This window comes from Parasteatoda tepidariorum, chromosome 1 (genome assembly GCF_982258835.1).
Source record: "Parasteatoda tepidariorum strain Cologne lab strain chromosome 1, Ptep-v5.0, whole genome shotgun sequence".
Taxonomy (NCBI): domain Eukaryota; kingdom Metazoa; phylum Arthropoda; class Arachnida; order Araneae; family Theridiidae; genus Parasteatoda; species Parasteatoda tepidariorum.
Genome location: NC_141755.1, coordinates 85,696,027 through 85,723,390, shown reverse-complemented (window position 1 = coordinate 85,723,390; position 27,364 = coordinate 85,696,027). Strand labels below are relative to the sequence as shown.

The 27,364-nt window shown below is 29.0% G+C and overlaps 2 protein-coding genes across 3 annotated transcripts in view; both read right to left on the bottom strand.

Annotated features, from left to right (window-relative positions):
• Positions 1-27,364, bottom strand: part of LOC107450057 (sushi, von Willebrand factor type A, EGF and pentraxin domain-containing protein 1) — a 130,083-nt gene that overhangs the window by 28,504 nt on the left and 74,215 nt on the right. For both annotated transcript variants that reach the window (XR_011636554.2, XM_043039731.3), the window contains exons 14-23: positions 24,469-24,684; positions 12,949-13,110; positions 11,973-12,134; positions 8,841-9,002; positions 6,438-6,587; positions 4,941-5,168; positions 4,647-4,848; positions 3,326-3,483; positions 2,248-2,446; positions 502-674 (exon numbers count right to left, since the gene is read on the bottom strand). Coding sequence is in view for 1 of the 2 variants with exons in the window: in XM_043039731.3 (XP_042895665.2) it covers positions 502-674; positions 2,248-2,446; positions 3,326-3,483; positions 4,647-4,848; positions 4,941-5,168; positions 6,438-6,587; positions 8,841-9,002; positions 11,973-12,134; positions 12,949-13,110; positions 24,469-24,684 (1,812 nt within the window). In the remaining variant the exon portion in view is untranslated. The remainder of the gene's footprint in view (positions 1-501; positions 675-2,247; positions 2,447-3,325; positions 3,484-4,646; positions 4,849-4,940; positions 5,169-6,437; positions 6,588-8,840; positions 9,003-11,972; positions 12,135-12,948; positions 13,111-24,468; positions 24,685-27,364) is intronic.
• On the bottom strand, positions 16,016-16,812 carry LOC107450061 (DNA-directed RNA polymerase II subunit RPB4). Its single transcript, XM_016065767.5, has one exon. The coding sequence runs from the start codon at positions 16,670-16,672 to the stop codon at positions 16,244-16,246; it is 429 nt and encodes a 142-aa protein (XP_015921253.1). The 5' UTR covers positions 16,673-16,812; the 3' UTR covers positions 16,016-16,243.

The following is a 27,364-nucleotide window of genomic DNA, read 5'->3' as shown; positions in this document are numbered from 1 at the left end:
TGTTTGAAATGCTTGTTTTTTTTTAAAAAAAACTTTTATTCAAATTTAACTTTTAACTCTAAAATAAATCATTTATAGTATCGTCTTTAGTGTACTCTGATTGAGGTTGTATAATCAAAAAGAGCTTTCTAAATAGGAGCCTCAGACAAACATTTTGAATACATTTTAATATTTTTTGTATTGATATTTTTTTGTGTTTCCTTATTTGAGTTTTTCCACATTTCGCACAGATATTTGCCCGATCACTGGAAGAGGTTTAAATGGTCTTTCCTAAAGGTTTTCATCAACACAAAGTCTATGGAAAAAATTCTGGGTCTCCCAAAAGTGGTCGCCAATAGAGGTGGTCTGTCCTGGAGGTTTCACTGTAATTGTAGTTTTTCCTCTTTCTCTTGAATTATTTAAGCAAATTGAAAACATTTTCTCATAGTTATAAAACCCAATATAAAAATAAATGAAGAATAACTAAAATAAAATCAGCAGGACTGAGATTTTTATATTTACTCGGAATAAATGTGTTTGGAGCTAAACCAGTTCCATTATCTTGCTGCACACCATCTTTGTAGAAGGCCCAAGCCCCCTGTCTTGAAGACCATGTGACACATAAGTGATGCCAATGACCATCATTTGCAGTGACATCAGTGACAACCTTATCCATGTTCACATACAATACAAATCTAAAATAATAATATTGAATTTTTAACTTTCTGTTTAACTCTGCATAAGAATTGCATCACTAAAACAAGTAACTATGCTAAGAAATATAAAATAGAGACATATACTTTTTTTATCGTAATATTTTAAAAAGAAAGATATATATATACTTATTCCATTAGTAAAAATTATTACTTATAATTATAAAACAAACAATAGCATTAAAAAAATTAGAAAAGTGGCCCTTGACACTTTATTAATCAACTATCATCTTTAGTATTTTTAAACTTTTCCTATTTTCAGTTTTAATCTAAAATATAAGCTTAAAAAATAACCAACTTAAATAATAATATGTTCTACATAAATTTTATAAAAAGTTTTTCTAAACATAATTTAAGAAGAAAAAAATAAAAAACGTGAGAAACTCGATCATTATTCTTAGAAAATGGTATGGTAACAACAAAATATTAATTTCATTTAGTGACAAGATTAAAATGAGGTTACCATTGTTATTGATAAGAGAATATAAATTTCAATTGTTAGAAAAAAATCATGATGAATCATATTTGTATTTATCAAATTTTATTTTTAATTGTCTCACAAAAAATACTAAGTAAATAATGTGTAAACAAATATCTTTCAGGCAATAGTTATAAAATCGAATTATAAGAAATAAATTATGTATCTTTGTAATAAATTATATCAAGGTATTTTTGTTTGTCCAAAATGTAAGTAACCATAAAAAATTTAAATTAATCAGTATTCTATCTGATACTTTACATACATTAAAATTATTTTCATCATAGAAGATGAAAATCAAGCATAGAATTAAAGTATTATAACAAAGTGTTTTTAACAATACCACATGCACATGCAGCGTGTTAAGTGGGTAACAGAAAGAACACAATTTCAAAAATAACTTTGAAACAATTGAAATGAAAGGATAAAATAGTGTACTGATATTGAAAGCTGCTAGAATTATATACATAATTTTTGAAATTATAGTTTAAAAAATTGCCAACAGATTATATTAATCAAAAAAGTAGTTGCGATACTGAAGCCTAGAGCAATAGGTTAAATGGTTAATTTCTAAATGAAGCCATGAATCCCCGAACCATTGTGTAATTCTTGTTTTGAAACGTCACAAGTTAGATCACTGTCTGATACAGTAAATAGGCACAGTTTTCTAACTTAATTTTGTGTTGGTTTAAACTGCTATTTGAGGACAACTTTTGGTTATGAAATAAAATTCTTATTGTTTCAACCATCAATATACTATTTATTTCATCATTTTATCACTTAATGCTTCACCATTTTGGATATTACATAGCATCCTCACAGTATGTTATTCCCATTGCTATATCACATTAAATTACTTAGGTTTTTATTAGAGATAAAAAAATGAAATCTTTCTTTTAGTTTGTGTAATTAAACTCATTAATCCAGATGGAAGAAAAGTAGAATCAATTACTAAAATACTATTTAAAAATATATTGTTTAAAAAAAACTTTACTACACATAGTTTAAAATAATTTCTTTGATATGAAATAATATATCAAGAACAAGTTATCAAATAGAAAGGTTCAAGGCCATTACCCACTGTAATCAGTTAGGGTGAGCAGATTGTCAGCTTCATCGGTAGCATAGGAGATCGGAGTTCCGTAATGCAGTTTGTCACTAGTCAGCATCCAGAAACAAACAGTCACCTCAGCTAATTCCCGAGGAAGGTAATCAAGCTGCACAAAATCCATAATATTTGAAGACGGAAAATTCAAAAGGAAATCTGATGAAAGCTCTGCAAAAAAGAAAAAATTAAATGACTTATTACTCCGAAAACAAGCATTTATAACAGTAAAAACTAATTTAAAATAAGTTAATTTAAAGTCACATCGCAATAAAGCATCCTCCACGACAGTAAAAACTAAATATTACAAGATAGCATAACAGGTTCAGTTGAATACAGGGTTCAATGCTGCTAGGTCCAAATCAGATACACTATACCAATAATGAATAGCAATATAAATTCTTTTTTGTTATAGGCAAATTAAAACTCTAAAAAAAGCTAGAAATATTTTTTTATGATGTATAAAAATTCATTTTCACAATAACTTTAAAAAAAGACACATGTTCATAAAAAAAGATAAAATGAAATAAAAATCTAAAAAGATAAAAGAACTATAAGTTAAAAACCTAATAATAAAATTTAACAACTACCATAGCAGAATAAAGTCTTGTTATTCTCGAGAACTTTTCGAAATAGGCAGATAAAAACGTTTAATACAGAAAAAAAAGTACTAAAAATATCTACTTTTAATCCCTTGAATATTTAATACAAATTTATATCCAGAATATTGTTATTCAAAAGGACACAGATTTATACATAAAATCCAAAAGGGAATAAAAATTAACAATACAACGAAACTAAAAGTTAAAATCTAAAAACAAATATTGACATGATGTTACAATTAAAGCAAAAAATTACCATTTTTTGCACTCATAGAATTTTACTTTAAAAGAAATTACCTGCTTAAAGCTTCTTAAATAAAAGGTATTGAATTGGATATTTAATTACAACGGATGTGATGTACTTCTAATTTTATGAAAAATTCGTTGCTAAATCTTGTTCAAACTTTCAAAAAGGAATCTTAAATAATCCTTATGATGAAAAGCTTACCAGTTTCACAGAGGTCTCCAACATATGATGGTGGACAGAGACATTTGAATCCAGCGATTCTATCGATACAGGTCCCTCCATTCATGCAGGGTTGTGGTTGGCATTCATTAACATTTGTCTCACAAAAAATGCCTTCAAATCCAGCCAAGCACTCACATCTAATGTGACATTAATAACAAGTACTATAATAATTGGATTAAACATTTAAAAAAAATTACACTCAATCTGCATCTTGTAAAAAAAGAATGTTACTTTTATTTAAAGTTAGATTCAACCTCCCTAAATATAAAGCAATAAAATAATATTTAACAAAAATTAAAAAGTAAATTAAATCAGGGTGCTAAATTTCCATTCGCTATAAGCAACTAAATATTTAGGGCTAGTGAGTAAGTAACAGAGTTTGACTTCAGTGTCACTGCAGTGTAACAGACCTGAGGTGCAGAAAATTCTCAGAGCCTAATATTACCCCAGACCAGGTTTTATTGATGTGAAATTTCAGCAAAAATTACAGTTTTTTTTTTTTTTTTTTTTTTTTCATTTATAGTTTTTATTTATTTAATTTTAGTTACAATAACTTTTTCAAAATATTTGGATAATTTTTGCTCCAACAATGAAAACAATTCACTTCCATTTTACTCAATTCTTGAATAAATTAGCATCGTTAAAAATAATATGAAATTAAAATACATAGAAAAAGTAATTTATGAAGCTAAATTTATGGTCCAACTCATAAAAATAAGGTAATAAATCAACAAAATGACATATTAAGTTATTTGTATTATATTTTACATAGCAAAAAATATTCTCTTCCATTTCAGACAGTAAGTTGATATGGCATAAAGAATGTTAAAATAAACTTTAAAAATGAATTTTTAATATTTAAATGATGACTTAGTCTTTCGTATTCCTTATTTGTCCAAATATTACAATTTTAATTTAGTAACAAGATTTAACAAATAGTCTTTTTTTCCCTAGTTTTTTTTAAAAATTAGACCAAATATTTCCCCAGGGTTGGCTGAATTTCCCTCAAAACTCATTCACACACACTCTGGACCTCTGTAACAGAGTTTGGCTCCAGTATTCAGAGTTGACTCTAGTGTAACAGAGCTTGACTTTAATGTGGCTAGTACCTTTGGAACTGAAATTCCATGCCCCAAATTAAATACGCATGTATCGACTGATTAAATATTGTCATATTTTCAACAATGGCCACTAAGCTAGTTTTGAAATAAGGATTTAATACATTGGCAAAATGAATTATGAATGCTTAATTTTACAACAAAGATGTGCAAGTTCAATACCAACTAAATAGACAGCTTACTTAAAAATCATCACATCATCGACACAGGTAGCATTATTTTTGCAAGGAGAATCAGCACAATCATCAATGTTTATTTCACAATTTCTTCCTTCAAATCCAGGCATACAATCACAGGTGTAGTTGGCAATTAAATCAATACAAAATCCATCATTTTGGCAAGGATTACTAATGCATTCATCAATATTATATTGACACAAGGGACCTGAAATTTGTATACAATTGTTTAAATCTCAGATACATACAAGCAAAATGTTTTTAGATCGATCAATTTATTATAAAATTCAATTTTCATACCAACGAATCCTGCTGGACATTTGCAATGGAATCCATTAATTTTGTCATAGCATGTTGCTCCGTTGAAGCAGGGTTCAAACAGGCAGTCATCAACATCTATTTCACAGTGCTCACCTGAATAACCAGCTGGGCAATAGCACTTGTAAGCATTTATTTCATCTTGACATGAGCCACCATTTCGACAAGGGCTGGGATCACATTCATTTATGTCTTTTTCACAATAAATACCTAAAAACAGAAAACAAATCAGTATTTTTCTTTAATTAATAAGAAAGGAAGAAACCATAATTTCACGTGAATTAGCTGACAACTAGAGAATTACATAACTCCCAACTCCTGCAAACATTACAGATTTATTTTATCTTTTAGCTAAATTGTTACTAGAACCATGCTTTGTTTCCAACTATTTTCAAGCAAGAATAGCTAGTTATAGTGTAGCTAGTTATGTCACATTTTTTATTAATCAATTTCCTCGTTTTAATTAATTGTTTTATAATTTCTGATTATTTTAATAATTATTACAAGGCTGTCATAATTTATTAAAAAAATTATTTCGTTTCATTCTATTCTTTTTTTAAAAAATACATTAAATAAGTATTTAATAAATTTAAATCTTAATCACGTAAAAATTGTTACAAGAATATAAAATACAGTCGAACTCGTTTATAACGAGCACAAAGGGACCGTAACATGTACTCGTTAAATCCGAGTGCTCGTAATAAACGGGTACTTAAGACAGGCGTGCAACCAGAAGAGTGGGGGGGGGGGTGCTTGGGAGGTCAAATGATTGAATTTAATTAAAATTTAATTAATACTTACTTACTTTAATTACATTAATTAATTTAATCGCGTTTTTTTTTATTTCACGCACATTTCTTATCATTTTGAGAAAAAGATAAGACAGAAAGACTAGAAAGATGAGAAAAAAGATTGCAAGACAGAAAAATATTGCTCGCTAAAACCGGGTCTTGCTCGTTAAAAGTGACTTCTGTTCCATGGACTTAACATTGATCCAACCAAATATTCTCGTTTCCCTCAGTAAATCCAAGTTCTCGTTAAATCCGAGCTCGTTATAAACGAGTTCGACTGTAATAAACAATTAATTAAAATGGAGAAATTGATTAATAAAAAGGGTGACATAACTATTTAGTTATAATAAAATATATTTTAAAAAACTTAGAAGTAAAAATCTGAGATTTTTGTCATGACATATAAACTTTCCACATACCTTAAAAAAATTTTTTTGAACAACCCAAGACAATGACGATAAATTACAGTTTACAAGTCATTTTTTCACCACAAGTAAAAAAATTATCACATCATTTACAAAATACATGCAATTTTCATATGATTACACCATATTTACATCAATAGTTCGATTGTATAAATTATTTTTCCTCACATGATTTTTAAAATAAAAATCAATTTATAAATTAAATAAAAATAGCATAGAAAAAAAGCTAAACCGAAGCACATTAGATTAAAACAGCTGCTTACCTGTATATCCAGGCTGACAAATGCAATGAAATCCTATTTCCAAAGCTTGGCAAGATGCTCCATTAAGACAAGGAACAGAAAAGCAATCATTTATAGTCAGCTCAGCCGAAGCTGGTGAAGCTTTTTTCATTACATCTTGAATCATCAACCCTATCAAAAGCATGCTTTTATTAAAAATATCTTCACTAATATTATATACATATATAAAAAAAAGCTAGGTATAGGACATTGACTAGTCAAAGAGACTCATACTAATCTGTTACTTAGAAGAGTTTGACAACAAAAATTTTACTTAGACTAAAAATTAGTAAAAATAAAATGCTTCACACTTTAAAAAATAAATAAAATAAAAAAACTAATCTGAACCAAGCATGTGTAGTATAATGTCAACAAAATAAATAAAAAACCCACTGTTTAAGTATGAAATGAGTGAATCACAGGAATATAAATTGTGATTCAGTGTTGAAAAATCTATGTAAAATAATAAATGTTTTGAAATCTTCCGATGACATCATATTTGAGATAGAATTGAGATGATTTGATATAAAATGGATAACTTATGGCTGAAAAGTCATAAATTGATGTGATTAACTAGAATTTGAGTTATCATATAGTATTAGATACAAAAAGATTCAAACACAGTTGAAAATTCAAGAGTGAATTTTTAATTACATAAGATTAGAAAATGATACAAGTGTCTTTGTATAATTTATTTTACTTAAAAAAAAGAAATAGAAAAGAAACTATCACATAAATTCTAATCTCGATCATGGTAAGATACCTAACACTCAATAATTGGTTCATAAGAGAAATTTTAAGGGTACGGTATGCACTTAAATTTCCAATGCACATCTATTTCATTTATCATGGAATTTCAAATATTCAAAATTTGAAAATATAAAGAAAAAGACTAAAAAAAATTTTTTTTTAAAAATGGAACAAACACCTAGTAAAAATGCAAAACCGAACAAACCTAGTTATAGTTACTAGGGGAATATTAACTTATAATGAAGAAAAAACTTACTCAAACTATATATTTAAATCTCAGATCATTAGTCCCTCTATTTGCGAATTTTAAGCTGCAGGCTTTAATGCAACATGTATAATGCATCATTTCACTTGTTTTTAAAGGGAAAGTAGTCAGTATCAGATATCAGAGCTATTTCATTCAAGGGCAAAATGCTTAGATTGTTAAATTACATTATTTTAAATAAAATGCGACTTGAAAACAAATGAAATAATAAAGACATATATAAATTGTAATGGCCTAATATTTTGAAAAAGTTTATTTGATAGGATCCTAAGAAGTGAAAAAAAAAACATCTTAGGATATCTTTAGTGAACACAGTTTTTTTTTAAATGTTACAAAACTTGTAAAAAGGTAGATTTTTTAGAACAAGATCATTTTTTTTAACGTTTTTATAGTTTACAATGAATTATATTTAATATATTTCACTAATACATGGTAAAAAATATTTTAATACTGATTTACAAGGTATCCGATACATTTTAAATTATCAAATTCATGACTTTCCAAGAATTTTTCATGACTTAACGAAGTTACTATTTTCTCCCGACAAAAACACAACAATAAATTTAAAAAAGCATTATAATAACATTGATTGAAATGATAGGTACAACCAAAACTGTTATACTCTGCATCTTCATATTTATAGATTTTAAATTTTGAAAAACAGAGTTAAGAAAGAGTTGATGCAATAAAACAGCTGAAAAAAATACAAAAGCAAATAATTTTCTTTTCTTTCTTTCTGCAGAATTATATTCTAAAGATATTTTTCTTGTTCATCGGAAAGGAAAGAAATACTCCTGATTTTTCTCATTTTGGAATTTTAAAGAAATCGCAAATGACTGGCTTGCTTCAGCTAGAATTTAAAATTGATAAAATAAAAAATAAATAAATAATAACAAAAATACTGGAATCATAAGTTTAAAAGATAATTTGCTGTTTTTTCTTTCATTTTTTGAAAGAGCACCATAATTTTTAAAGAACATGATAAAAACATTTCATATTTTAATCAAATATGACTGTGAGTAGGGATTTTGTTACAAATTCAGATGTTCGGTACACCATAAAATTGGGGGGAGGGGGGTAAATTCCATTTTAAAAATTAGATTTTTCAGTGACCTAAATCTATGCCTTTTCATGATTTTTTTAAAAAATAGTTAAAATCATGACAAATTTTGTTCAATACTGAAATTCATGACTTTCCAGGCGCGCGGATACCCTGTACATGGTAAAAAAATATTTCAATACTGATTTATTAACAAATAAGCTTATTTTAAAACAAAAATGAAACAGGATTTTAACTACAAACATAATTCACTATCAAATATTAAAGAAGAGAAATCATAGTGAAACCATGATGAGATGAGAAGAGATACCTTCGCAAGCATCAATGCTTTTTGCTCCTTGTGTACCAGTTCTCTGGTTTCCTGGGCACCTGAAGCAGGACTTCTCTCCTTTGTGTGGCTGAAAGAAGCCATCAGGACATGGAAAACATGGTAGGAGACCTATTCGAGATACTTCCCCAGGAGGGCACGGTACTGAAACAAAAGCAATAAAATAACTTAACTTTAAAAAAAAATTCATTTTTAAATTACACAAAAAATATACAGAATACCTTTAAGTACTTTTAACTGTCTGAAAAAAGACTAATCGTAATATTTGTAAATTTCAACAAATTTGTCTAGAATAAAACATTCAAAAGTAGTAGGAAGGAAAAACAGTGAAAACTCTAAAATCTTCAAACCAATAAAGTTATAAAAATTTATTCAATCCATTTAGAAAAAGTTCATTTTAAATCTATGTTTAGAAACTATTATAAATAAAACTATGAAATAGTTTAATTAGACAGGAAGTTTTAGAGCTTGTTGTGTAACCGTATTAGGTGAAAGCAGTTAATAAACAGTTTTTCTCAAACTTAACAGTTTGATTACCATTTTATTTATGGTTATTTGACTGTTTTGATTAAATATGGTAAAATAACCATTCATTAAATTGTTATTTAACCATTTTTTCCAAGAAATTTCTAACAATGCAATAATAAGAAATATTAGATAAAATATATTAAAAATATCATTTTAGAGAAATGTCTTAGCTTATTATTATATTACCATAAGACCTTCGACTTAATATCGATTCTCTCTGAAAGAAAACATTATAATGATGGAAGAGATTCTTTCAGTTTATGACATTTTTTTAAATTTCTCAAGAAATACCAAGAAAATCATTTTGAAACAGGCATTTAGCTCATATGATTTTTTTACACTTAACAATAAATTAAAAGCTTTGTAAAGGTTTAAGGGACCAACAATAAATTATGAAAGAAAGGAAGTGCTTTTGGACACCCTATGACAAAAATCCAAGCAATAAGCTTTTAACTTACAACTTTGCTAGTTATTTTCAATAACTGTATAAAATTTTGTAAACTTCGCTTAAATATTTACAGAACTATGGGCATTTTTATAAAAAAGTAATTTTTTTGTCTAACGTTTTTCTGCTATAATTTGGAAGATATTAAATAATATGAAACAAAATTTTTGAAGCAATTTATAATTAATTAGAAAGGTATTGTTATAAAATTAAAAAAAATTCATTAAAAACTGTGCAAGATATAAGCACTTAAAGTATTTCGTTTATGCTGTGCATACATGAAAAATATTTAAAAAATTCTTTTCATACTTTAGTAGTGTATTGAACTTAGCAACTAATGAAAAAAGTCTAATTTGAATATCTTAAGTAAAAAGTTTCAAGCAATTTTCTGACTACTTTTTTCACTGATTTTAAAAGAAATCTCAAAACGATAAGGGGTTTTCCACAAATTATATTTTGTATAATGAAACAAGATTTATTAAAAATGGCATCAGCATTGTGGGATAAATATATGTTTTCCCCATAAATTTATGCTTTGTTACACAGGTTTTTTCCTTATATCATCACATTTTGGTGCACGGAAAATTACAGTAAAGTTTTATCATTTGATATTAAATTTTTCTCACAATCCAAAATGAAATTTGTGGAAAAGCCCTTCTTTTTTTTAGCTAGTTTTTAAAAAGTAAAAAAATTACTCAGTAAATTACTTTTTTTCGAGAAAAATTTTTGCGCATGCCTAGCATAAAATAACGACTTTAAATGCTCATATCTTGGGCAGTTTTTAAGGAATTTTTCCCAATTTTAAAACATTGATTTTCAAATTAACTTTAAATTGCTCCAAAACTTTGTTTAATTTCATTTAATGTTTTTAAATTTGTTCGAAAAAATTAGTTTTCTATAAAAATGTTCATATTTCCATAAATATTTAAACGATATTTATGAAATTCGATGCAGTTATTGAAAATAACAACCAAAGTATTGGATACAAGTTACAAGCTTTATTGCTTGCTTTTCTGGCATAGGGTGTCCAAAAATACTTGTTTTCTTTCGTTATTTATTGTCAGTCTCTCAAACTTCTGAAAGCTTGAAATTTTATTGCTAAGTATGAAAAATCACATGAACTAATACCTCATAAGCTACAAAATAATTTTCTCAGTATTTCTTCAAAAATTTAAAAAATTGTCAAAAACTGAAAGTGTCTCTTCCATTATTGTAGGGTAGTGTATTTTGTTGTTTATGAAAATTTGCAATACATTTAAAGTAAGTAAATAACAGGGTGCGAAGCCAAATCTCTCAACAAAAACTAAGCACCTTTAAAGTACTTTTTAAGCACTCAAAAAATATTTTTAAGCACTAAATACATTAACCAAATGTAAAATAGTTATCAAAGACTTTACATGATCATGATAAAATAATTAGTTTCAGACAAAGAAGTCTTTTCTTGATTGTATTAACCACGATAAAAAGATTGAGATTTATTGGTTCAATTTCAAAGGGTGGAAAATGAAGTTTGAAATTGAGAATATCTTGCTATTGAATATAGAGTTGTACATGAGAGAGCAAGTATGTCACCGAACCCAGCTCAGTAGACGCACATGCGGACTCCCAAGTATTTCATCAAACATGTAACATGATTGGTGCGCTATCATACATGGTGTTATCAAACGTTGCGGGCCAACGGTATGCCGAAATGGATTGTGGTTGAATGATTTGAGGAAATGTTGAATAGAACAAAGTTTGTTCTTTGTGGTTTTCACTTTGTTCAACAAAACCATTATGTTGCAAAATACGCAGCGAAAATCGACACGGTGAAGGAAAAATCTCATTTACGAAAAGGAAAAATTAAGCACTTTTTAAAAATACCCCATGAAAAAAAAGCCTTTAAGGGCTTTTAAAAAACAAAAATCAAAAACAAGCACTTTTTGAAAATGCTATGCACCATGAATAATTATAATGCACCATGAATAATTATAATTTTAAAAAAACTGTTATTGTTTTAGTCTTAAAATGTTCATATTAGTAAATATTAATATAAAAAAACAGCTGAATTTTTTTTTTGTTCATAAAAAAGAAATTATAAAACCTTACTTTTGATAAAAATAAAAAATAATGTGAACAAATTTAGAAGAAAGCATACAAACATTTGCACTCAGTTTGACTACGGACTCCTCTTCTATGAGTGGTTGTTCCTAGAGGACAGGGGGCACACTCTTGGCTGGCATAATTGGGCTGATATTGTCCAATAGAGCAAGTCTCACAAGGCTCTAAACCAGTAGCAGAAAAACTGCCAGGCAAACACTGTGCTAAGAAAAAAGATGAAAGCACTTTAAAAAAAAAAGAGGAGCCAAACAATATTGCCTTTTTTAAATCAAAAGAATAGGCATCTAATCATTTCTTTTAAAAGTAATATTTTAACAAGTTCAATTCATGTGAAATTGTAATTATGCGTCAATTTATAGGTCTAAATTATTTCTTGATGAAAGCATTATCAAGAGACACAATATTTATGGTCCTTCAAATGGCGATTTTCCATTTATTTGCCAATGTAATAGGTATAGATAAAGAAGGCATATAATAAAAGTAATAGTGAATACAGCAAAATCTTTAATAATTACATTTATAATACAAAAGTTACAATAAAAAATAATTGCAATTACTTATAATACTAGCGCCAAAATTATAACAGGATTGCAATTACTACTCTCCTCAAGGGAGAATATGAAAGAAGTAGTTGCAGTCAAGTTTTCTTTCCTTTAATTTCTTAAAACTCAGAAATGTTTTTCAAAAAAAGAACTAATCAATGGCTTACAAGAATCAAAAAGTACACAAAAAACAAGGTTAACTATCTTAAGGGAATAGTGGACATTGAAAATGCATCAGGTCTTCAAAAACTTGATTTTGAGTACAATAAAAAATTGAAAGTAGTGTAGATACATATTATTATTTGAAAATATATGAGACTTATCATAAAATAAGGAAAGAGTCAATCACCTATAAACAAGGAAGTGACAAATTTTTATTAATTTAATTTACTATGTGAAATTATAAAACACACTCTCAAGGCAAATAGAGACAATTTATAAAAAATATAAATTAGGAAGAAACAGCAGGATTTACCTTTACACTCTCCTACACTTTTTGACTGGCCAGTAGTAGTAGATGTCTTTTCTGGGCAGACAACGCAAGAAAACTGTCCCTCTAAAAATTGATACGTACCCAAAGAACAAGCTTCACAAGTTTCAAAAACAACATTAAAGTAAGTGCCAACCGGACATTTCACTGTAACAGAAAGTATTATTTATTTCATGCAAAATGACAAAAAAAAAACTTTCATGTCTAATCATGTTTTTTTCAGCTACTTATTTTTCCAGAATGATAATTTCAACTATTTGCTTAGTAACAGATAAATGCAAGATTAAGCATATAAATTATTGCAAGTTATCAAATTAAAAGAAAAAATATTCTAACACTTAATGTGCAATGCCTGGTCAATTACCTAAGAATAAAGTCTATCAGAACATTTTTATAACACTTTAAAGTATTTATTTACTTTTTTAATTAAAATTTTACCATAAAATAAAATTGATTCTTCTAGACATAACAATATACTTAAAAAGTAACATACCAAATGGACCTGTTTTCATTTGTAGTTGGCAGATATACACAATATTTTTTAAGATAAATCTGATAATTTTTGTACTATTTTTTTAAATATTAAAAACACTGAAGACTTTCTACCATAAAAAAAATGGATACAGATAATAAATGATTGAAGCAACATTTAAAATGTTGATTATTAATCAACATAATTTATCCAGTTATTCAAGATTATTTATTAATAGATGTTAATAAACAAAAAATCAATAATTTTAAAAAGATTAAAACAAGCTTCATTGTTTTAAAAAAATTTTCTAAATTGCCAATAAAATAATAGTTGATAATAATAAAAAGTAATCTTTATAAAAACTTATGAGAAAGCCTTCAACACATTTCCCCTTATAATTTTTGAAATAGAATTAAAGAGCTTTATACTCTGCAAGATACAGTTTAAGGTTAAGAACTCAACTTGAAGGAGATTTAATCGCTACCAAAAATTAAAGCATCTTCAAGGTAACCATTAATTAAAACCTCATTATAGAAATTAAACTGAATGTTATAAAAATATCCTTAATACAGTGAATTCTTCATAGTAATTACTTCAAACAATTTTAGTAAATATTTTAACTTTTAAAACATCCCTTTCCTAATGGCTAAATGTGTAGAATACAAAAAAATATTATATTTTAATAGAATTACTAAAGAAACACTAAAAAAATAAAAGCAACTTTTTTATTATTTCAGTCTGGACATTACTTTTAAAAAAATGCAACAGATCTTTAAAATGCCAACTTTTTTGCAAACGATTTTAGAGAATGGTAAAGACCTTTAAATGTTAATTTTTTTTAAAAGTTTCACACACATTAACATAATAGTGGCTTTTATTTTAGCATTTGAACTGCTGAAAAACAGTGTTAGGTAGCAATCTTTTTTTATTTAAATTACTGTACCAAAATATATTAAAACACAGATTTTGCAAGCACCAGAAAATATTAATAGACAAAGTGAATCATGCTGGCATCTTCATATAACATTTATTTGAATATATAGCCCTAAAAGAAACGAACACAACCTCTGCAATAGAATTCATTAAAAAAAAGCATTCTTTAAGATCAACAAATTTATGCAAAGCTTTCATGGTTCCTAATTCCCCACTTACCAAAGAATGGAATTTAATGGCACAAAAAAATATTCCAAAAAACATAATGCAAGTAGATGACAAATTCCCAATTTATCTGAACTGAAAAAACTCATATGGAGAATGCTTGCAGTTATTAACCTTCCTCTTCTAAATCAACCTTTTTAATTAATCAATTAAAACTATTTTTAAAAGACTAAAAATTATTTACTGCACAAGTAAGTATAATTTTTTAATTCCCCTTTTTGCAATAAAAATTCCCCTAAGTCAGCATGTGTCACAGTCTCAGAAAGTCAGCATATGTTATTGCTATAAAAGTGCACCATAGACTAATTTGCATAAGGATATTTAAAGTGACTATAAAATCAATCTATAAAGAATGTGTCCAGAACAATAAATAGAAGTAGCAAACTTTTTATTGGCAGGTGATTACAACATTTCTTTATAATCAAAATAATTACAGGTGTCAAGAATTTTAACTCTTCGATAATGTTTAGTAGTTTCCTGGGTTGTAGCCTGGGTCTTGACAAATTCAATTATAATGTACATTTTTCACGAAAACTATTTACAATATATTTGAAACTGTTTGACCAAGACAGAATTGGTTATAAATAGCAAATATTTGACGATAAATTTATACCTTACACTCACCTTCTGTTATTCAAGAATTGTACTATTGCGTATTTATTAGTAGTTAAAATTCTTGTATTGTAAAATTGTCTATAGTTAAAATTGTCTATATTTGTAGTGTATTGTATTGATTCGAACCAACAAAGCCAGTAGTTATATTTATTTTCTGTGTCCTTATGAAAACTGGCTAGTCAGTAGAATACTCTTCTTCAATTTTTAACCCTTAAGAATAACACATTTATCTTTTATGCATTATTGATGCTGTCATAGGATGCTTAGCCAAATCTCTCAACAAAAAATAATCACCTTTTAAGCACTCAAAAAATATTTTTAAGCACTAGCACTATATACATTAACAAAATGTAAAATAATTTTCAAAGACTTTACATGAGCATGATAAAATAACTAGTTTCTGACTATAAACTCTTTTCTTGATTATATTTGCCATTAAAAAATGATCAAGAGAGTTTTTGGTTCGATATCAAAATCAAGCCTAAAATTGAGAATATCTTGCAAAATGCCGCAGAGTTGCACATGAGAGTCCAAGAATCTCACTGAACCCAACAAATAATATGCGGCGAGAATCGACACGGTAAAGAAGAAAATCTCATTTTCGAAAAGGGAGCACTTTTAAAAAACACCCAATGCAAAAAAGCACCTTTAAGGGCTTTCAAAAAAACGCAAATCAAAAATAAGCACTTTTTAAAAACGCTACGCACCATGTGCCACACGCGACCACTTTTGATTTAGCGAATATCAAGGATAATTAAATCAATAAATTACTGTTGTTGAATGCATCAGTCAAGAAACAACATGCTATTTTACTTTAGAAATTTTTATTTAAATTTTTTACAATTATAGTATTTTCATTTTAACAGTATAATTTCTAAATATTAAAGAGCAATGAAAGAAATATTAGATATGTCCAGTAGACACAGAAAAATATCACAACATAAATAAGTTACAATCCTTAAAGTTAGCCAATTAATAAATAGTCATTAACTGTTGAATAGTTAATTTAATGGAATTCAAAGCCCTGAGATATGACTAATATTGAAAACTTCTTTGAGTTTGGATATCATCCAATATTTGACGAAGTTCTTCGTCTTCAAATCTACCTTCCAAGCTTGGTATTAATGTTTTTGCCTCCTCTGGAGTTTCCGGGCAGAGGTTTGCGAGCTGAGCAAGTTCATATTTGTGAACCTTTTTCTGAGTCAACAAACTTCGAACAGCAGATATCGTTTCCCGATTACGAAACCTACTAAATCGTTGGCAGTAATTCAGAGTTTTCATAAATACTTCAGGCAATTCTTGTTCTTCTTCTGCGCTTTCATTTTGCTGCTTTCTATGTTCTAATAACATAAGGACCTCTGATACCAAAAGAGTCTCTGCATTTTCAAATTCCTTCGGAAATTGTAATTCACTCGCATCTTCTTCAATCTGATCCATAACATAACTCGGAGCACTAGCTGCCATTTTAATATGAAAATGAATAACTTTCTACACAAAAAAATATTATTTAAAATCTTAATTCAAAACTTTTTTCGAGAAAAAGTTGCACCAACAAATTTAAATCAAAAATAAATGTAAGCAAACTACTGTTGCCATCTTCACAACAATTGAATCAAGTGACAGTAACGGCAGCTGAGTGGCTAAGAATCTAGTCAACCTGCCATCTTACGGCATTTTATCAAAGCTGTGAGAGAGGTTTCAGTATCTATTTATGTAATTTGACATTATTAATGCTTTACTTTGTAACTACGTAATGAACGAGTTTTGAATATTTAAAGGAAATTTTTTAGTTATTGACATGAACATTAAGGAAGTCACATGTGTTCTCTTTTATTTTAACGATTTTCCAAAGATATGCATTCAATCTCGTTTCGTCCGGCAGTGGACTGATCGTTAAGACACGGTTCCCAGCAGATCACCGAAGTCAAGCATCACTGGCTGCGGTCAGTGTGCGGGTGGGTGACCACTTGGATCAGTCTGCGTAGGGACCGAAGGTGTGCGGTATTGGTTCTCGTTAAACTGTGCTACCGTAAAGTGCTCGACTTCGCGCGCAGGTCGTCGAGCTACCGAAGCGGGGGTGCCATCCCCTCCGCAGAGGATCAAAATTGTCATGGCATGTCTTCGGATCATCCTCCGGGATGTTTCCCAGACCGTCGCCAATAGCCCATTGTGCAGCTCTAGTGCGACGTAAATTAACAACAACAACAATCTCGTTTCATGGGACAACTTATTATTATAATAACTATTTTTAACTTCCGAATTTGTATAAAATTAAATGAAAACTGCTCGAGAGGAAGAAGCAAAGCAAAATATAATTTATTTACATTTCCTAAAAATCTTTTAGAAACACGCCATTATGTTACTTTTTTTGTTTTTACCTATAATTTGTTATATTAAGAAATAAATCCTATGAAAGTAAAAAAATATAGTTTGAAAAATGAACTGTTTATTTTTTAAGTTTAAATTCGAGCCAATCTGAATAAAAGCTGAACTCAAGCTTAAACATTACTAATTTTTAGTAAGTAACGCCATGTCATCAAATGATTGAAATTATTAGTATACATGGGAACCCGGTGCACATCGAGTTATTGAAGTCTGATGACTTTTCAGTAGGAAAGAGGTGTTGTTATCCAGTGGAAACTAGTTCAAATAAATTAATCTGTTACTGATCAACTAGTGTTTGTTTGAGTAGTTTTCGTCACGTATTCCTGTATTCTTGTGATGTTGCAACTAAGGTAAAGTATATATGCTTGTTAACATTGCAACTATAATTAGTACAATTCGTTTATTTGCATGTAAATTTCTTGTAGTTAAATAATGTTTAAATATATTTCTAAAGTGTCCCTAAGTTAACAAGCTCAGTCTTAAAAGATTAAAAATCGATTAGTTATTTAAAACTAAATGGAACAAACTTTTTTTTTGCATTAACAATATTTGTACACATTTTCTATGATAGCTTGTCTTTACCATTCTGCTCCATGCACGTTTTGGGTTTTGACAATTTTTTCTGTTTTTGAAAACCAAAATATTGATATTAAATATTTTCATAATATATCTAAGTATTTTGGTAAATATTAATATTCAGAAAAAAGTGCAGCCCTTTAACTAATCCTTAGGTAATTTTAAAAAAAAAATATTTTAAACTATTTATCCCAATTTGCCTTTATAGAACATTTAACGCTTGTCTAACATAACAGTAAAATTAAATAGCCAAAGTATGTTAATTTTAGTTACTAGGACGCTTCGCCCCCTGCTCGTTGGGGCTCGCCAACCCTCCGAGCTGCTTTCGCAGTTCATTTCGGATTGCTTCGCAATCCAATGCTCGCTTTGCTCGCTCATTGGATACATTCTTAACGTCTAGCTTTTGTATACTTTTTTGAATACTGAAGTTCCGAAAACTTTTCCCTGTAGAAAATTCTAAACCTGTACATTTCAATATTAATTTGAAATTGCAAACAGTTCACATATTTTTCTTAATCACACTATTCTAAATTTCAGTTGTTGAGAAAAGTAACTGTTGTAAGTTTTGTTTTAAAGTCTTTCCCACCAGAGGGTTAAAGCCATGTGTTGTAAAATAATATGAAATAGTAGTCTGCCACTGAGCGTCGGATGTAAAGCATCGGCTTTGATGAAGATAATTTTGTATTTTTAATTCTCTGAAGAGCGCCACCCTAATAATATGGAATTTGTAAAATAAATGTATATAATTTTGATTGTTGATGAAGCCCATCATTTTGTGTTTTCATCAGTGTTCAGAATATGAATAGTAGTCTGACTATAACAACTATAAGTTTTTTATTTTATCACAAAAATATAAAATGTATAAAAAACAAAGAAAAGAGTAAGAAAATGAGTATAGTCATAGAAAAAGTTAAAATTATAATATAGTATTTGTCAGTTAAAATAAAACTTTTTGTTTAAGTCATTTCTAACAATTCAAATTTCTCCGAAGCAATTCTAAAGTATAAATTAAGGTAGTATTGTTAAGTTGAAACACAATATTTTTAGTTTTGATGTCAACAATACAATTTAATTTTTCACAAAACGATTGTTTCCATTGTTAAGTTCAATGTCAACAAATCAAATTTTTCTGAGGCAACTCTTAATCTCTAAATATTATTTTTTTATGTACACATTTCTAAATGTCAGTATTCAACCACATAACAACTTAAAGTCCTCAAATTTAGCATGAAGTTGTAAAATGTAATGAAAGAGGGTCATAGAAATAATGAAAGTAGGAGTAAAGTTGGTACTGTAAAATTAAAGCAATATTTTTAATCAATGAGCCAAGTTCTTCAAGAAGCAGTTGTAGAAGTAGGTTGTTTATTTAAAACTTTTTATAGAATTTCTTTAAAAACACAATTGTTAATTTGGGCATTTGGCGATACAACACTTATAGAATTGGGTATAATATAGCCTACGTCACAGGTTGTGTTGTTCCTACTAAATTTAACCCATGAACGGCATTTTCTGCGAGCCTAACTTCAAGCCACAAATCAAACGAAGTGTTCGATCGTTTAAATAGCTGCTCGCCAGATTTTATTGCAATATAAAGAAAAGTTATTGAAACTAAATACAACTAAATAAACAACAACAACTAAAACAAATAACAACAACTACTAATAACAATAACTAAATAAACAACAACTAAATTTCATTCGTTTAGCATTGCGTCATATGTTGTTCCTACTAAATCGAAGTAGTTGTGTTTTTTTCATATTATACCCAATTGAAGGATTTGTTAAGTCAAGCGCTCAGGTGATCTAGGCGATACAACACTTAATTTTGATCTAGTTGCGCTTCTATGTCATTTTGATTTATGTTGCTAAGTTAACTTTCAAAAAATTCTATGGCTGGCAACAGAATTTTTATTTTTTAAGTTTGTTTTTTATGTTTGTTATTCGCGATCGCAACGAACTATAGGGGGCGTTGTTGTATGAGACTAATACCTGCGATTTTTATATGAACAGTCATTCATTTACTCTAAAAACGTCGTTAATGTAGCACGTAGCATTGCAACGTTCCTTCTTTATTGTGGCTAATTAAATTTAAAAAAGAAAAATGCTTGATATTCTTTCTTATGCAAACGAAAACAAAATGGTATCTCTTTTTATTAGAGAAGGAATATCTAAAAAAAAAACGGAAAACTATTTGTACATTAACAGAAAAAAATATGTATATTCTTATAAGAGTTAAAACGCAATGCCCGAGAAATAGTATTACTAAATTTAATGATATAACATGAAAGGCCCATTTAAACTTCGCATTTTATAGTTTTAAGAATCATATTACTTCAAAAATTAAAATGAACAAAAAGTATACATAAGCCTCATAATTTTATGAAATTTAATTTTGTAAACAAAGTTTTTTTGCAACAATTTTTAGCAAAAAATTTCAAGTTTCAATAAAAATCATTATTTAGAAACTAAGAAACGTAAAATAAAGAATGCTGACGAAACAAAAACAAAAAAACAATTCTTTTTTGTCGCCATTTTTAGTGCTACGAAAATTCGTCTTTGGGATTTGCCAAAAACAAAACAAGATGCAATTTTATTTTTTCAGGAGGGAAATATTTTACCGAAAAAACGAAAATGTACCAATTCCCACAACATGAAACTTAATCTTAGTAAACGTACGTTTTGGAAATGTTATTTGATTTGGAATCTTATTTATCAGAGTTCATATGGCGATATGATTGTTTTGAGTCTATGCTAAACTCTATATCGGCTCATTTTCCACCGAAATCCGATTGACTATTTTGATTTTAAATAAAGTGTTTTATTTTATGAATTGTTCCAAAAATTTTAAGTGTAGATTGGCGGCACTTAAAAACCGCCAAATCTGTAGCGGCGGTGGTGTTAATACGTTTTATTCCATACTTTTCTGAATCATATTACTTCAAACATTGGAATATACAAGAAGTATACATAAACACATAATGTTATACCATTTAATTTTTCAAAAAAAGTATTTTGAGAACAATTTTTATCAAAAAATTATAAACTAAAAAACGGAAAATAAAGAATTCTTAGGATAAAAAAACGATTTTAAGAATTCTTTACATTGAAATAAAAACTTTCATATTGTTTCTTTTTTTATTATTCTTATAGTTCTTAATCAGACGTAAAAAACCATTCTATAGAGAACCATCATCAAATGAAAAAAAAAATATTTACAAGCAAATTTTTTATTGTAAAAATCATTGCACTTACCTGATTTATAATTCCCGGAGAATTCCAAAATGATAAGTTCCTTGTTTGAAAACTTTATTCTCAAATAGAAGATACATAGTTTATCCCTTCATTACTTTTAGATAACATACTACACAGCAAAATTTTATAATTGATATGAATTTGAATATGTAGCTAAAAACAGAATAGCTGAATTCTAGTTGAACTTATTCTTTCAAAACTAAAAAATACTTACCAAGAAAACGATAAAAATTAATTAAGAATCAGCACAAATGGCACTATTTCAAGTAACTTGGATAATTTTTTATTGTTGTTTTCCGAATTATATGGATACAGAAATATTTACTATTCTATAACGAAGAAGAATATGCTATAACTATTACAATTCTGTATGTTCTGAATTCATATTTATTCACTGGAATGACGAAAGCAATGTTGACTTCACTTTAATTCGTAATGAATTGAAGACAGAAGAAATGCATTTTACCTTAATACGCACATCTGTAACAGTATCCGAAATCGGAAGTCATCAGTTGGAAGTTTGTTGATAATAGAAATTAAAAATTATTCAGGAATTTTTCTTCAAATGTTTGGCGTGTTCTGTTCCTGAAAGATTTACTAATATTCTGGAGATTTTTTTCAAGTTCTTCGGCCTTTTCCTTAGGGAAATTTTGCTTCTTATTTGCTGCTAAAAAATGGCGTCTGATTCTGTCAATGAATTTGATGGAACCAAATGAAAACGTGATAAGTTAATGTCTGATATTTACAGGCTCCCGCTAGACGGCGTACTCGAGCGTTGCGATCGCGAATGTTGTTTATTTTTTTATTTTTTTTAGAATTTGTTATTTTTTAGCAAAATGTTTTTTAACCTAACAGAATTCTTTGCCGACTGTTTTCTCTATAAATGAAGAAAATAAAGTAAATATTTAAGTGTTGTGAAAGGAATCTTATTTAGTTGTACAAAGTACTTCAGCCAAAATTTGGGAGCCACGTAAGAAAATTATATATATTAGATGATAAAATTGATCTCAATGTGTAATGACAGCTCAGAAGAGTCAGGTCAAAATTATATCTATAGTTTTAAATTTTGAGACCAATTTAAAAATTTTATTTAGATTTAGAGGTTTCTTCCTTTTTGGTTGATATACATTTATCATTAGTGATTGCAAAAATGCAAGTGTTCATTAGAAATAAGACGGACACAGTCCCATCGGGTTTGGGATCATTATAAAATTTTCATACATTTTCTTACTATTTTCACAATAAACCGTTTTTTCGTCTATTAAGTAAAAAAAAAAGAACTACAAAAAATTATTAAGTGTAAATATTAGGAAGTATTAATTTAATAAAAATCGGGTTCTAAAGGATTTTGTTAGTTCGTCCGTTGTCTTGCTTGAACCTCAAAAAGTCGCACGAAGTCGCATTTTCAAAAACGAACGTATAACAAGGTTAATACTTAAAATTCACCCTCCCTACATACACTCGTAAGTAAAATTTAAGAACGCAACTAAAAAAGCAACAAAGCAGCGGAACGAGCAGATAGAAAGAATAGAAGGACTAATCCGATCAACTTTGGGTCAAGTACTACTCGGCATGCGCATAGTGGCAGTATGACATAGTGGGCGATTGTCGGAAGAGTATAAAGTACGCTGAAAATGTATGTTTAGCATTTCCGTAAAAGCTATTGAACACTGTATCCCAATTTAAACGACATGAAGTTACTGCCTCAGTGTGATATGTCAAACAAATAGTTTTCTATTAACGATAAAAAGATTACTTCGCCCGATTTCGAATCAATGGAGAAGTATGAGAAAAGTAAAGGTGGGACTAGTGGGACTGCGGAGTGGGGTCATTTAAAGTATCATTTCACGAGCTTGGAGAACATTTTAAACATCAGTATTAGCTTTCCGAGGGCCAAGTAGTGGTCGTCCACGTTCATCCACGGTGGCGGACTATTGGTACATTGCCTCAAAAAGAAGATTTAACAGGCAGCACACTGCTGGAAAAATCTCAAGGTGCAGGCAACAAAATCTGGACAATCAATATCGCATTTTGCCGATATTAGAAGACTAAACAAACATCTATTTTCACTACAACCAGTACAGAGTGCACCATTCTTACTTGCTAGTCGGATACTGCGATTTCTGTGGCGCTAGAATCACAAGAACAGAAAAGACGAGCAATGAAGCCGAGCACTCTTTACGGATAAAGTAGATTTCTTCTGACTTTTGGTTTTTGAAATGTAACTTGCTTATCGAGAGAAAGCTGGGAACACGAAATTAACTCTTCAATATCATCGAAAAGACCTGTAATGGAGATGACAATGTTCTCGTTTTGGGAAGTATCGTGATTATTATCTGTACTAGCTTCCATATCTTCTTAGGTGGTTCAAGCACAGGTACAGGGTCGTACCGAGGTTCTCTTCCCTGACACGCGTCATTTTAGAGGTACTATGGGTCCCCATAGTCCCCACTTCTTCTCCATGGGCAACAAAGCTACACATTCATTATACAGTGGCTGCCGAACAGTTGTTAAAAAGAAATGTAATGCGATATTCAGCGAATAGGTCACTCAAAAATGTACCCAGATATAAATCTAATTTAGCACTAGCGGAACAGTGATGGAAATTGACAGCCACCAGCAATGGTTCCAGGGCCACTATCGATGCTTTAACAGAAAGAGACATAAACAACGTAAACAGTTCTTTGATAACATTGAATTCAACATGGACAGAAGCGTAAATCTGGAATAGCAGTTAGGAAGAAGTGATAATTACCTACTCAAGTCAGGATTTTCCTTACCAAACACACCACATGGGAGTTTCGGTCTTCTGCTCAATTATACTCAAAGCTAAATTTTCAATAACGTTCTTTTTAACCATTGATTTTTTTTGTTTAGTTTTGTTCGCTTTTCTCATGTTCGTATGTCTAAGAGATGTTGTAATATTATTCGTGTCAATTTAGAACACTTTTGAAGCGCGACTTTACAATGGAAAAAAAAAATTTAGTTTTTGCTCACCAGTAAAGTAAGAAATAAATATAAAATTTAAGTAAAAGTAGAAATACCTACGACAAATATTTCCTTGAGCTACAGTTCCTGCTTCACAAACGAACATTGGTTCATCTTCATCGAATTTAACATACTCTACGTGAAGTTTGTTGTTCCCTAGCGAGATGTCCAACTCCCCAGAGTATGCTGCATCTTGCAAGAATTGCATAGCCTCTTGAACACTGTGCATAAGAGAATTTTGTTCCCTTCTTTCTTCAGAGTTCTCGGCCATCTTTCCTGAAAATAAAATATAATTAAAAAAAATTTACAGTTTCCCCCCTCCTTTTTGAAAAATCAATTCGTATGTAGTTGGAATGATAAACATCAAATACCACCAATATTAAAGATGATAACAAGTAACAGTGGTGCAGTAACTCTAATGTTTTTTTCTAGGGTTCAGTTTTGTAAAGGCAGTCTGAATCTTAATCTAAACATTTCTTAATCTAAACATTTGTTAATCTAAACATTTTTTGTTCTGGAATTAAGAGATTTTGTTTAGCTGCCCTGCTGAAGGGGATATCACTTTTTAGTCTTTGAACGCTTCTCCAAGTCTTTTAAATAAGCAGCAGTACGGTGTTGTTCTCCGTAGCTGTATAGCTTACGAAAATGAAAAAGGATGTTATAGCGTAAGGTCGCTATACCAAGATTACATTAAGTAAGTGCAAATATTTTCTTATATTTCACAAATGCTGCGTTTATTTCAGCAAAAAACACTTTACAAGTACAAGTTAAATAAAATTACGATACCAATTTTTTTTTATCAGTAAGGTAAAAGTATCATTTAATATAGAATATTAATGGTTAAAAATACATTTACATTTTTTTTAAAAGACACCTTATTATATTGAGCATAGTTTCACTGTTCTTTTCTAGATTTTGAATTTTGCTTCATGAAAATTTTATGAAATTAGAACATTTTGCTATTATGCCTTTAGAATAACATCAAGATTTTTAAATATTTTAAACAAAGTGTTTTTCGGAATCTTAAATAATTTAGTCATTTGTGTTACTCTTCTATCCACATCCTTTAAAACTGTTAACTTTCGCTCTAAGCATATAGCATTACACTGAATAGTTGCAACCATTTTCGCTAAATAATATACGTCCAGAGAACGAGCGAAACTAAAAACAACCAAAAAACAACCACTTGCTTTTATTTCAAAATAAACCACATCTTACAACACTTCGCAAAAAGAGTGAACACAATTTTCAAACAAGAAAAATATGATTGATGAAAATATTAAACCTTCTAAAACGAAATTTTGAAAGGTTGTGATTATTTAGGAAACACCGAATTTTGAATGACTTTGCAATACACACTTCAAATTCTCAATAACTGTAAGTAACCCAAATGTCACAGTTTTTTTAAACCATAGATGACGTTCACGATCTCATCGGTATATAATAGGTGGTCCAGTCACTCTCTCTTCATTCATTGAGAAAAGATGTTTCATGTTTATTGAGCGCTGACATCGAAAGAAATAGTGGTCTGAAAAGTTATAAAAGAGAAAAAATGTCTTACACCTAATTTTTGAGTAATTATCCGAGAATTTACGAAAATGAAAGAAAATTTCGTTTGCTTTATTGGAATGAACGTTTCAGTTCAGGCGTTCTGAAGAACGTTAAAATAACAATGCGTCTATGGAACAGCAAACGGGATTGCATGTGAATTTCGTTATAATGAAAGGATGAGGGATTGTACTAAAGAGGGTAGAATGTATCATTGTCTTCAACATTAAATTAATTTGCTTGCTGCTTTTCAATTAAAATAATCAACCAATTAAAATAATTTCAATTAAAATAATGAACCAAAATTTGAAATTTCTGGGTGTTTTCTCCCTAAAGCCACTCCATAACTACCTCTATACATAAGAAGATAATTTATAGCGTGTTTATAAACATTTGTTAATCATGCAGGGTGCGTAGCCAAATTTTTCAACAAAAATAAGCACCTTTTAAGCACTCAAACATATTTTTAAGCACTTTTAAAAAATATAATTAGTCAGGGTTGGCAAGTTTTTGACAATTGACGGTTTTATCCGGATTTAACCGTCATGTCAAAAAAAAAAAAAAAAAAAACTTTTGGCATAGTTTTTGACAATTGTCAAAAATCATGAAAATTTGAATCATAAAACGAATGGCGTTTTCATACGCTAAGGACCGACGATACGCCGAAATAGATAGGGGTTGAATTAATTGTAAAAACGTTCAATAGAACAATATGAACAATGTCTTTTTGCATAATACGTGGCGAAAATCAACATGGTAAAGGGAAAATTAAGCACTTTTTTAAGAACACCCAATGAATAAAGCACGAAAATTGAAAATTAGCACCTTTAAGCATTTTTTAAAAACGATACACACTCTGTCAAAGGGTGTATTATGGCTTTTACCCTTTGCAAGCATTAAACCAATAGCGAGAGTCATGTCACTTTGTTTCATTATTATTACGTTTTTTCTTCTTTTGTTGATGAATTTGATTTCAAGACATTGTTTAAATTTTTTCGTGTGCTTGTCTAATATGTTAATATTACACGTGGTTATTTTTAAAATGGTCTTCGTTTAATTTCACTAATAATTGATATGGTAAGTGAATTAAGAAAGCAAAGAATGACGAAGATAGGAAGGAATCAATAGAGTGGTTCAGCGACTCAGTGAACCAGTCAGCCGTCGAATAAGTGACTCGAAGTATAAGTGAATCAGAGAATTAACTAAAGTAGTAAGTCGGTGTACCAGGGAATAAGCGAATCATTTTATAAATAAACAAAAAAATTTTAAACTTATTTGAAATACAGCAGTTGGCAAATCCTGATTATTCATATTTTTGAAAATTTCCGATCTTAAGTTTTGTATTACTTGACACCTGCTTATAAAATTATTCATTATTTAAAATAAATTTAAAATATACTGAGTGTTC